Raw genomic sequence first — 12,123 nt, forward strand, 5'->3', positions numbered from 1 at the left:
GAATTCGAAAATAAATTAAAAAAAAAAATTAATTAATCTAATTTTATATAATATACTAACAACTTTAATACGTTGCTTGATTGAAGTTAAAGTATGGAATACTATCATCATAAAACCTTCACTTGTTTACTTTTTATGACTAGTAATACGGTTACGTAAAATATTAAATCAATTCAGTATCAAACAAAATTGCAGAGGGGTCAAATTGTAACCTACGCCTTTTTATTATTTTCAAAAAATCAACATACATACTATGTAAATTAAAACAATATTCCCACGATTTGCTAGATAATAAATATCAAGTATAACTACTCAAATCACACTTGGAAGAAGCGGAGTGCATTCAAAACTTAACTTTAAACAAATACTAAAGTCATAAACAGTAAATTTAAAAGTGTTTGACTAAATTTTATCAATAAAGCCATTGACTTTGAATTATATTAAAGAGCCTTAACAAAAGATGAGCAAAGCATCTTTTCTGGCGATTATTACTCTGCTTCAGTTTCTTTCTACAACTGCTGTTATTCTGAATGGCAATGGATACGAAGGCGTTGCTGTCTATATAGCCGACACCATATCAGAGAATGAGCTGTCCTTGGCGGTGGTAAAGGTATGTTTATTGTCTATATAGCCGTATCATAGCAAAAAAGCGAAGGGATTGGCTGTGGCTGTGGTTAAGGTATGTTTTTTAGTCTTTATAGTCGACATCATGACAGAGAATCGACTGTCTGTGGCGGTGGTAAAGGTATGCTTATGCTCTCTTTTGCCGACATCATAACATGCAATTAACTTCCTTGGCTGTGGTAAAAATATGTTTATTTTCCGTATTGCCGACAGAATCACAGAGAATAAAGGGTCCTTGGCTGTGTTAAAGGCATGTCTATTATCTATGATATAACCAAAAGCATCACAGAGAATAAACTGTTTTTGGCTGTGTTAGAGGCATGTCTATTATCTATAATAAAGCCGACAGCATCACAAACAATTAACTGTCCATGGCTGTGGTAAATGCATGTTAATTCTTTATATGACCTACATTGTAACGGACAATGAACGGCCCTTGATTGTGGTTAATGTATGTTTAATGGTTTATACATGTATAGCCGACACCATCACAGACTATGAACAACCCTTGACTGTGGTTAAGATATGTTAATTAATTCTTCATATGACCGATATCATAACACAAAATGAGAAGTCCATGGCGGTGGTTACGATGTGTTTAGTTCTCTATATATTTGCCACCATGCCGGAGAAGGAACTACCATTGGCTACGATAAAGGTGTGTTTATTCTCTATATCGCCGACAGCATCACAGAAAATCTTTTTCATATATATATATATTTTTCTTGTATAAAATTTATCTTTATCTATATTTTCTTATGTACTTGATTCTAATGCAGCAGAAGTTACTTCTTAAACCATTTGTACACCATATCAAAATTTGCAATATAAATTATCGGTATGTTTGTATAATAATAAACTGCTACGACGTATGATACTCATTTATAAGTGTTCGGATCCACGGCTTTAGTTACATTGCTTATTATTAAAAGTTGAGTATTATTAATGCTACGTTGTATGTCATGATTTGACATTGTATACTCATTTTGCTTCATTTAACATATAACATGTTTATATCTATTCACATGAATTGACAATTACTCTGGGACTGGCTGACTGAAGCTTCCTCGGCATTGTACAAATCTTCACGTTACCACGTTTACCTAAAAAACATAACTATTCGCATTCCATCAAACTGGACCAAGGAAAGTTATTATCGAACAGTTAGTAAATCAGTTACCAAGAATTCTAGAATAATTATAGACGAACCTAACCCGTTGATAGGAAATCGTCCATACACATTCGGAAAGAGCCGTTGTGGTAAGGAAGCACTGTATATTCACTTCACAGCAGAACTTCTTAATCAGGGTAATGAGGGGAACTTTGGAAATCTTGGTAGGTATATATTTATGCTTTACTATTGCAGTAAGGTCTTATACATGTATTTTAAAAAGAGTATTCAAGGGAACCAAGGTTCTAGTGGAAATAAAAAATGTAACCCAGGGACAAAAGCCAGGCATGGAAAACAGACAACAAAGTACATTAAGTAACTAAAATAATGCATACAAAGTAACAAAAGCAAATGAGCAACTCGGACCCCACTAAAAACTGGGAGCATGGACCAAATGGAATTAACCGACCAACAATTTTTGTTTCGATAGCTGATAGTCTCAAATCGAAACATAGACAGGATTGTGGTATTATGGTACGTGTGCGACCTAACGAACATTTTGGGATTCATCAAAGACAAAATATACATGAAACAATGCTGTTGATCTAATTGATAAATCTTTTTTTCTACTTTTATTGTTTCTAGTTATGGTACCTTTCGTAAATGTGTTGGTCATCACTTCTTAATAATATTTTCAATAGGCGTTAGTAAACAAATTTTGGTTTTATATTAGGGAAAGTGTTTACTCATGAATGGGGTCATCTCCGTTGGGGGCTGTTCGACGAATACCCATCAGTGAAGGACTATTATGGAAACCAAATCCAGTATTATCTACACAGTGGAAAGTGGGAACCCGTTAGGTATAGCGATTATCTGAACAATCATTCTTTGTTGTTTTTCCCTGCATATACATAATCATATATATGTATGTTTCATTCACATATTTATAAATTGCAAAAAAAACATCATTTCATTTCAGTTATTTCAGTTATTCTCCACATCATTTATACATTATTTGATAGATAATATAGAACTAGTAAATTACAGGTCTAACATGTTGGGATTTACAGGTAACAGATAATGTTAATCGTAAAAGTTCGTAATATACTTATAGTAATCCATAATAAGCTCGTTTAATGTCGCTGTTTGTTTATTTTTATCCGTGTTTAAAAGAAATTTATAAAATATAATATAAAAAAACCTTCTATGTGTCGTAAACACACTAAAATCGTATTACAAAGTTGGAAAATTGTAAGGAATTACAAACCTTTACGAGTTTGAAGCATACGTACAAATTCGCAAGACAATTTTAAAGTAGTTATCGATATTGCCAATAGCAAACATTTGATTTTAAAATTTTTACATTAGTAGAGGTATAGTATCATCAAATATATAAATACAATATAGCTATGGGGTGATAGAGAAGTTTGTTACCTCTTGAAAATACATCTCGCCTACGCAACGGGTTAACAAACCCTCTCTCATCCTCTAAGATATGTGTTATTTATTTTATCATGAGAGAAATACATTCTCACACTCGGCTACGATTTTCTCGGGGTAACAGACTGTTCTATCACCCCGTTAGCTATAAGTTATTTTTATAGTGGTGTCCTCAATGTACATCACCGAAAAGACAATTATCAACAACAACAAAGGGAAAGATTACAAAATAACAAAAAAATCGTGAAAAGGTGTATATAAATAATATAAAATTATTGGTAAGATCATGAAGGCATTTAACAAATGTTCCAAATATACTTACGAACTTTTCTGATGTTTTACTTTTTTCTAACTTCTAAATACCAAAAGGATTTGTTGAATCAGTTTAACAAACTTTAAATACATGATCATATTTTAAGGTGTAGCTTGGCAATTAAAGGCCAAAACAGAAGACGGCATACCAAGGAGCGATGTAGCTTGGACGAAACAGGAAAACCAGAGAAGGATTGTAAATTTTATCCGGATTTCAACAACGAAGCTGTCGCCTCTCTAATGGGACACTCATATATTCCTTCTGTAACTAAGACTTATCTGCATATCCATAAACATAATCGTTATCTAATTGATATTACTTTAAAATGACACACAAGAAATTAAAAGACAACAATCATTCTGATTCTGGTTTTTTTCTAATTATTAATTTATATCTTTTGTCAACTTTTCGTAAATTGTGGATATTAAAACTCTGTTAAATAAACACTTGACATACTGCCACTTGAGTATATAGTAAATTTTACAATTCTGTCTTTAAATTATTCAAGGTGTATCAGTTTTGTGACAGTAGTACAAAGGACCCATTCCTCAAACATAACAGGTTTGCTCCCAACCAACATAATTTCCTTTGTAACAGAAAAAGTGCATGGGATGTGATGAGACAACAAGAAGATTTTATTGGTATAGTCACAATTTAAGTTTCATAATTCATTTTACTTCAAAAATTGATTATATCATGTTATAAGAGTTTAGGCTTTCCCTATGGAGAACGAAGCTTTTTGTACTTAGTTAACATTAAACTTATAAAGTATAACTACGTTATTACAAGGCAGATATCTCGACCAACAGGAATATGCATGCGTGACTTTTTGTAACACTCACTGCGTTATAAGTTCAACAATCACTACCAACTGAAAACGTCATGATTTCCGCAATAGGTCACTTCCGACAGAACAATTTTAGCCATTCATATTTCAGAGCATCTACATACATGTATATATAATGTCGATTATGCTTCGTCCCCATATAACAGGAAATAATTTTGTTTATAAATAAAACATTTAAAATTCAGTTTCTTTAAATTTAAACAGTAAGGTTAAATGTACGAATTTTTAAGAGTAAAAAAGTTTTTATGACTTAACGATATTAATTTACGATTAAATACCTAGTTCAACTGCTATTATTAAAGGAACAAAATCTGGAGATCCTGACATGGATACGACGCCATATTTTACTGTTGTTCAAGAAAACCAAATAAACAAATTTTCCCTGGTAATTGACGTGTCTGGAAGTATGCATGTATGTACATTCAAATTGAACAACTGTTGTGTAATACTTTATGATATATGAACAAGGTAAACAAACCAATATAAGACTGTATTTTAATAACAGTGTATTAAATCATGGATAACGATATTCATTCTTGTTGATGTCCAATTAAGATTTGTTTTAAAACAATCATACTTGGCCAAGACCAGAGTAAGCTCTCAGTCGCTACCGTATTCTATCAGATCCTATTTAGAATCGAGATTCGCTAAAAAAAAAAAAGGTCGACTATTTTTGGGTATTAACCACGCGTTTGTAAGCAGAACGTTTCAATCACGATTTTACTACCACCAGCATTTTTACGTAATTCTCATTGCAATTTTAAAGTTTTAAGTTGGTTATGTCAGTGAATGGCGGTATGCCGGTCTGCTCGTTTCTCAAAAAACTCACAATTAGAAAAGTGAAATCAATTTTTATGCTTATCATGAAAACTCATACAATGTAAATAGATAGTCCTACCCTCTTTTTCTTTAGCATTAAGGGAGGTTCAATTCATTACTTTCTCAATAATTGTGTATCATTTTAGCACCTCATTGGTTTAGCAAGAAATGCGGCAACTGTGTTGATTAAATATATTATACCCGATGACACCTTTGTTTCTATTGTGACGTTTTCCAACACTGCGTCTATATGTCATCAAATAGTACAGATCACATCTGACCAAATACGTAACGATCTAGTCAACTCTCTACCGATTAATGTTGGTGGATCGACATCTATTGGGGCGGGACTACAAGAGGCTTTAAGTGTAAGTAGAAATTCGCGTTTTTCGTTTTTATTTATTTATTTACACATTAAAGACCAGCATCACCTGAATGTGGATCGTGCATGTCTGCAGTGGGGTTAATTTTTTTTTATTTATAAGGCCCCAACCGTCTTCCTTTAATGTAACAAAAAGTAACTGAAACATCAAACAAACACACATAAAATATACTAAATAATACATCCATTTATCTTCATGGAAAACCTCTACATACACAAATGAACAAATTGGGATATCCTCTTAGAACACCTGCAGTGACTGACAGCTAGCTCAGAACATATTTAAGAATGACGATATAATTAAAACTACCAGCATTAGAAATAATCGATCATGACAATTCCTATGGACTAGATTTAGAGTAGGAATGTCAACAACTAAATACGCCAGATTTGACGTAGTGCAATACAAAAAAATGACTTAAATTTTACATAAAGTTGCAATTAGGGGTAGAATTGAATTTCTCTATTTGTGAAAACGAGATTCAAAGAATACTGTAATTTGGAAATCGTATCCTTTATTTGTATGAATAAATCTATAGAGGGCAGTTGATAAATCGATCGAATGTTTTGTTAAAGAGTGTGCTTTATAAACTGCCGTTAATAAAACTTGAGCAACATGGCTTTTAATTAAGACCCTGCAAATTCTAAAGTACTTTTGTAACACAGCTTTAAACAAAACTTAGTTTTAGAAATATTTTTATTTCAAACTGACATCGCTGTAGTGTCTTTATAACTTCACATTTTACTGTGTTCTTGTTGTATTTTATTACATGTAACAGACCTTTAAGAACGGATCTGAAGATACCATCGAAGGAAGCGTGATATACTTAATGTCAGATGGAGAGGAGAACGTAACACCATACATTAATGACGTCTTGCCATCTATTTTGAGAGAAGCTGTCATCGTTCATACCCTTGCCATTGGCAAAAACGCTGATCCTAAACTTCGAAATATTTCAAAAGCCACCGGTGGTAAATCTTATTTCTACTCAACATTGTCCGAAGATCAAACAGGAATTATTGATGCAGTCTCTGAGCCATTCCTAGACAATCCTGAAAATAAAATAATCAAGGTGGATAAATATGCTTAATTAGTTTTAGTTGTTTGTGTGTGTGTGTGTGTGTGTGTGTGTGGTAGACACACACTATATATTGAACTCATTTGATAACAATAGTTTTCTATCGAGAAGCAACATTTGTCCTTTTATCACGTTACGACTATGATCAAGAATGAGATTTGAAAAAGTAAAAGTAACATGTTCGTGATAATAGTTATATTCATTAACAAATTCATATTCATTATTACAATGTTGGAAGCTACTGCTTTATGTTTCAGGTTAAAAGTACACATGTACATGCCCTGCAAAACAAAGTTTACAAGGAAACCTTCGTTATAGATGAGTCATTAGGAAATGAGACTCTCATTCAACTCACATCTTCTGGAAAGTTGGCTGAGGTTGAAATAAATGTCACTGATCCATTTGGTCTTGACAATTCAATAAAAGGGTCTGAAAGTACGCAAGGTGTATTAGCATTGAAATTACCAGGAAAATGCAAGGTAATAAGGTACCAAAAATCTTTGGTTAAGGAATTATATTTGATTTTTGTTTATAATCTAAACGATTCATTATTAAGTTTAAAACAGTTCGTGTACGTTTTAGTGTTCCGATTGACCAGAAATGAACAAAACATATTAACAAAAACACGCTAGAATTCGGCAGAGAGTCGTTAAAATAAAATAGTACGACAGGCGTCACATGATCAAGGTCATTGTTTAACTTGACAACACAAATACAAACTTGAACTTCAATCTAATTTGCATATGTTTTTTTTCTGTGCACCATGATTGGTTGTCCACCTTTTATGATATTTCAGCGATGACAGTTTTTACAACAGTGTAAATTTCATGTACATATCATATACAAGTAATTCTACCTTCGTTTCAACAAAGGATAGAGCCGTTTGTAAGGTTAAATCGTTATTATCTACTTTATTCCATTCATTTTCGGCATTGTTTATTTAAAACAACATTATAAATAGGAATATAGTTGTCAGTAGCCCGTAAATACTTTGATTATTGAAACTGACTAACATGCCATGTTGTCGGTTGAATGCCCCAATTTGCAATGTCAATTTCAGATAATTAGAGACTGAAATTAAATTACATGTGTATAAGGATTAAACATTGTTTGCCGGACTATTATTTGATTTGTCAGTGAATGGTCCGATTTTACACATACATAACCTATGATAAAAATGAATTGTTCTTATTGACAAGACTATTGGTGATAATGTTTGATGTAACAGAAGCTCTTGTAAATAATGTTGCTTAATGAAATTGCAACGTTTTCTTTTGTACTTTTTCCGATGAAAATATCATGAACAAATAACCGGAGACTCTACAAGTTGAATAAATCTAGCTTTTTTTTAATACATGTTTGTAAGTTAAACAATCCTTAGCCAAAAAAAACTTGATACCAGTGGGTGTACTGATATGAGTCTATAGGGAATATAGGACCCTCTTTTATCTCTTGAAGTAGCTGAGAGGAATATGTGCCTCTATTTGTAGCAATTGTGCACATATTGGCTCAAAAGCACCTATAAGCAGATAGGTGTGTCTGTTATCAGGAGGGACCTCAGAGGTATTTTTATCATCCTGACCAGACCATTTAATTCTATTTGATTCTTGTTTCATTAAGTAATATTTTCATTTTCTTGTCAAATGGTTAGAAAGAACCTTTTTACTGACAATGCTATGCGTGTGATCCGAATGTAAATGGTGCAAGTATAAGCCTATTCTAAAACGATTTTAGCTTTGGCTGCTTCAAAAACTCATTAAATATTTTCATATAAATTTGAAAACTTATACTTTCCTTGATAAAACTTTTCGAAGTCTCAAAAAACATGTTATTTTTATTATGTAGAAAGCTAATTTTTATTTACAGGCAGGAAAATATACAATTAGCATTCATTCTCCAAACAATGATGTTCGTGGCACAATACTTGTTCAGTCAAAGCCTGCAGATGACATCGAACCAGTCATCACTATTAATGCTTGGACTGAAGAATCAAATATTGAGTTTTCAGCTACCATGCAATTTCCTATATATGTATCAGTTTTGAAAGGTAGAATGCCCGTGGCAGGGGCAGTGGTCGCAGCAGTCATAGAGAACGAATCGGGTTCAGTAAAAAAACTGTCTTTAAAGGACAAAGGCATTGGTAAAAACAAATTGTATACACTGAAACAAAATTCAAGTAGGAATACAGTTTCTTTATTTTAACTTTTGAATAACAGAAGTATTTCAATGTAAATATTATTAAGGAACTCTGCGATAGTATTTGTTCCCGAGATGGTGTTATATTATCTACTTGCAAAATACATTGTGAAAAAAAAACGTTTCTGACTATCTTGAATACACGAAAATGTCATACCACGTGAACTTTTAATAAAATTGTTTAAGAAATCAAGAATCTCGATAAATTATGATAAGAAGATTTATTCATTACTAAAGTTTTATTTGCTTTTTACCATTTCCAACGTAACTGATAATAATGCCTCAGTATAAATATTAGGCGCTGATATAGCTCCAAATGACGGAGTTTACTCCGGATACATCATGTCATCAACCGTACAAGAAAACGGACGTCACAGCATAAAAGTATTAGTAGAAGGCGAAAATTCCACGGTTATGACTCCAATATCAAGATCCACAGGGATTGAAAATATCGAAGGTATATCATATGTATATGTATGTATTTCCACTATCATTTATCCATAATGATGCCATAACTTACAATCGGGTCTAATGACGAATTTAATAAAGTCTTTTTTCAGTAGTTTCTTCACCAATTAAGCACAATTCGAAGCTCTTCAGTGTAGAACTTGCTTTGAATGAAAAAAAAATGTATGTTATCAAATATACTAGTAATGCAATACCCAAAATGATTTGCTATCAAAGGGAATTTAGCTCATATAAATCGGGAAATTTGATAGTTGAATTAATCAGAAGTTTTGATATAATGTAAACATTAATTACTGATGTTTTTTTTTTACATTTAAAATCAGTTTTATTTTTAATTTGCTGAAGATGTCTGTGTAATCAAAACTCCAAATTCCGATGCGCAAACAGAAATAGTTCCCTTATAAATATATTTATTTGGCATATAATAAATAGTGGCGATGATCACCGTATTAATCAACATATGTATACTCTTTCAGTTGAAAGTGAGATGGAACCAATATCAAACTTTGAGAGAGTTGCACTAGGGGAAGAACTGATCGTTGAAAAATATGTCGATTTACCACAAGATATAGATCTTATCCCGCCATCTTCAATACAAACATTGGCTGTCATCCATTATTTTGATAACAATACAGTTGTGTTACAGTGGAAAGCTGTTGGTGACGACTTGGATGTTGGTACTGGTATGATTGTCGTACATTGCTTATGATGACGCATTTCCTTACATATATGTATCTATATATAAAGTAAATTGTTGAATGCTTTATATTACGTAAACATTGTAATAACTGAACAATCACACATAAACGATTACTTAACTTTACAATATATAAAATGTTACAAAAGGCTTTAAGAGAAAAAAAATCCAATTGAAAGGCGTTATAAATTTAATTATTTGTTTCGCTTTTTTTCTGTCTCTTTAATGTCGTTTATTTTTTTAACATCAGAGGACACATTATTTACGATTGTATTATTGTTGGAAGATCCTTAAATGAAAACAAACACATTTAGATAACAAAAACCATTGAATTATGCATGCAGATACGTTAGACAGAAAGCCTATTATTGCATCAATATAAGCATGGATATGAAGTTGAAGCTTTCAAAAGATCACAAGCCATTCTAAAATATTATTGTTTTATTTTTAGCCTTCAGATATGATATACGAATAGCACATGATATAGATAAGTTACTTAATGCTTCTGAAGAATCAGTAATTCTAAAGAATGAATTGCAACCTAAATCACCTGGTGAAGTTGAGCAGTTTGTGGTACATGTTCAACAGGACAACAAAAACACCACATATTATATGTCTGTCAGGGCTGTAGATGAAAATAACAACACGGGCGAAAACTCGAACATTTTGTCGCTGTCTATTATGACGGATTCTTCCTGGGTTACGGACGATACTGAAAGAATACCACCATCAGTGAAGCCGTCAGAGACCAGTGGGTTCAATGTAATTATTGGAATGTTATTTGGCGTTGTTGCTCCTGGAGTTGTTATTCTGGGCTTCTTAGCAATATTGAGATGGAGAAAAATTGACAATTATTCCGTGAAAGATGCAGTTTACTATGTAAATAAAGTTTGATTTGTATCATATGTGCAATATTAACATGATTGACTGATATTAGACCTAATTGCAAAAATTTAACAGCGTGGCTTAATGAGTTTAAGCAATAACACATTTAGAAATGTAAATTGATAACAAGATTTTTATCCTTTTTCTTATCTTAGATTCAATGGAATAAATAATTGTACGGATTATATTAATAAAAAGTATAAATAAATATTTTGCTCCGAAAGAAACAAAAAAAAGTGTTATCTGTGAATGTTCATTACATGTATCATCATGTTCGTCTGTCCGTGCGTCCGTCAGAAAGTTTGTCGGCGCAACTCCTCTCAAAGAACAGAACCAAATTTTACGAAACTTGGTATGTAGCAAGAAAAACATATGTAATTGTGCAAATTTTCAGGAAATGTTTATCCCTTGATTTGTGTAAGGGTTATGTCCCTTTGAACTTAAAAATTTGCCCAATATCTCCATTAATAACCTTGTCAGCACAACTTCTCTGAAATTATTGAACCGAATTTTACGAAGGTTGTATGTTGCAAGAATATCATATCTAGTTGTGCAACTTACCAGGAAAGTTTGATCTCCCAATTTTTTACACTAGTGTAGGAGTTATGCCCCTTTGCCAGAAATCCTCATAAATTACTTGTCCGCGCAACTCCATTAAAAATCATTCAGTTATTATATAAAAAATGTTAAGAGGCCTTTCCAATATCCAAGAACTATATTATGGTATATCTTACAGATAGACATTCATACTAAAAATCTTCTGTAATTGGGAAGCCATTTTTTTTACCAGCATAGTTTTCATTTCTGCTCAGAACAGTTTGTAGGACGAGGGGAGACATTCGTTTTTGTTTTAATTATATTTGTAGTTTGCTTTATATTTTTTCGCACCATTTACCTTTGTATTCCCATCGTCGGTGATTGGTAAGAAGTACTATTATACGAGTTAACCCATAGTTTAACATTGTAGTTGTCTCTCTTTAATCGACTATTTGTAAAACACATTAATAATTGCATTTCTAAAAATACGATACGCATTAAGAGTCTATGACATAATCAAATATGTGAATATAACTTTTTAATCCAATAATTTGTATTTTAAAAAGCAATCTACAAGTAGTGTAAATTTTCCAAAAAAAGTTCAGCTCTCGAAATGACGGACGGACAACTGTATGTTTAGCTTAGACAACTAAATTATATTTTAATTGGTTCTGACACATTAGCCTACAGCATGACACATTTGCATGTTGCTTTACTTCGATTCG

The 12,123-nt window shown here is 32.2% G+C and overlaps 1 protein-coding gene across 1 annotated transcript; it reads left to right on the plus strand.

Annotated features, from left to right (window-relative positions):
* The first annotated feature begins 1,246 nt into the window (after positions 1-1,246).
* On the plus strand, positions 1,247-11,075 carry LOC148619088 (calcium-activated chloride channel regulator 4A-like). The gene is made up of 13 exons (XM_088577017.1): positions 1,247-1,282; positions 1,662-1,959; positions 2,469-2,595; positions 3,595-3,751; positions 3,997-4,129; positions 4,638-4,747; positions 5,301-5,522; positions 6,316-6,609; positions 6,873-7,094; positions 8,482-8,755; positions 9,110-9,268; positions 9,756-9,962; positions 10,428-11,075. The coding sequence occupies exons 1-13, from the start codon at positions 1,247-1,249 to the stop codon at positions 10,868-10,870; spliced, it is 2,682 nt and encodes an 893-aa protein (XP_088433143.1). The 3' UTR covers positions 10,871-11,075.
* Positions 11,076-12,123: the final 1,048 nt, after the last annotated feature.

Source organism: Perna viridis, chromosome 4 (genome assembly GCF_037379345.1).
Source record: "Perna viridis isolate PV_CMFRI_1.1 ecotype Kerala chromosome 4, ASM3737934v1, whole genome shotgun sequence".
In the NCBI taxonomy this organism is placed as follows: Eukaryota; Metazoa; Mollusca; class Bivalvia; order Mytilida; family Mytilidae; genus Perna; species Perna viridis.

Coding starts and splice junctions, on each gene's coding strand:
- LOC148619088 (XM_088577017.1), top strand. CDS start 1,247: ATGCCGGAGAAGGAACTACCATTGGCTACGATAAAG. Junction 7,095..8,481: donor AATTACCAGGAAAATGCAAG/GTAATAAGGTAC, acceptor TTTTATTTACAG/GCAGGAAAATATACAATTAG. Junction 9,269..9,755: donor AGGGATTGAAAATATCGAAG/GTATATCATATG, acceptor ATACTCTTTCAG/TTGAAAGTGAGATGGAACCA.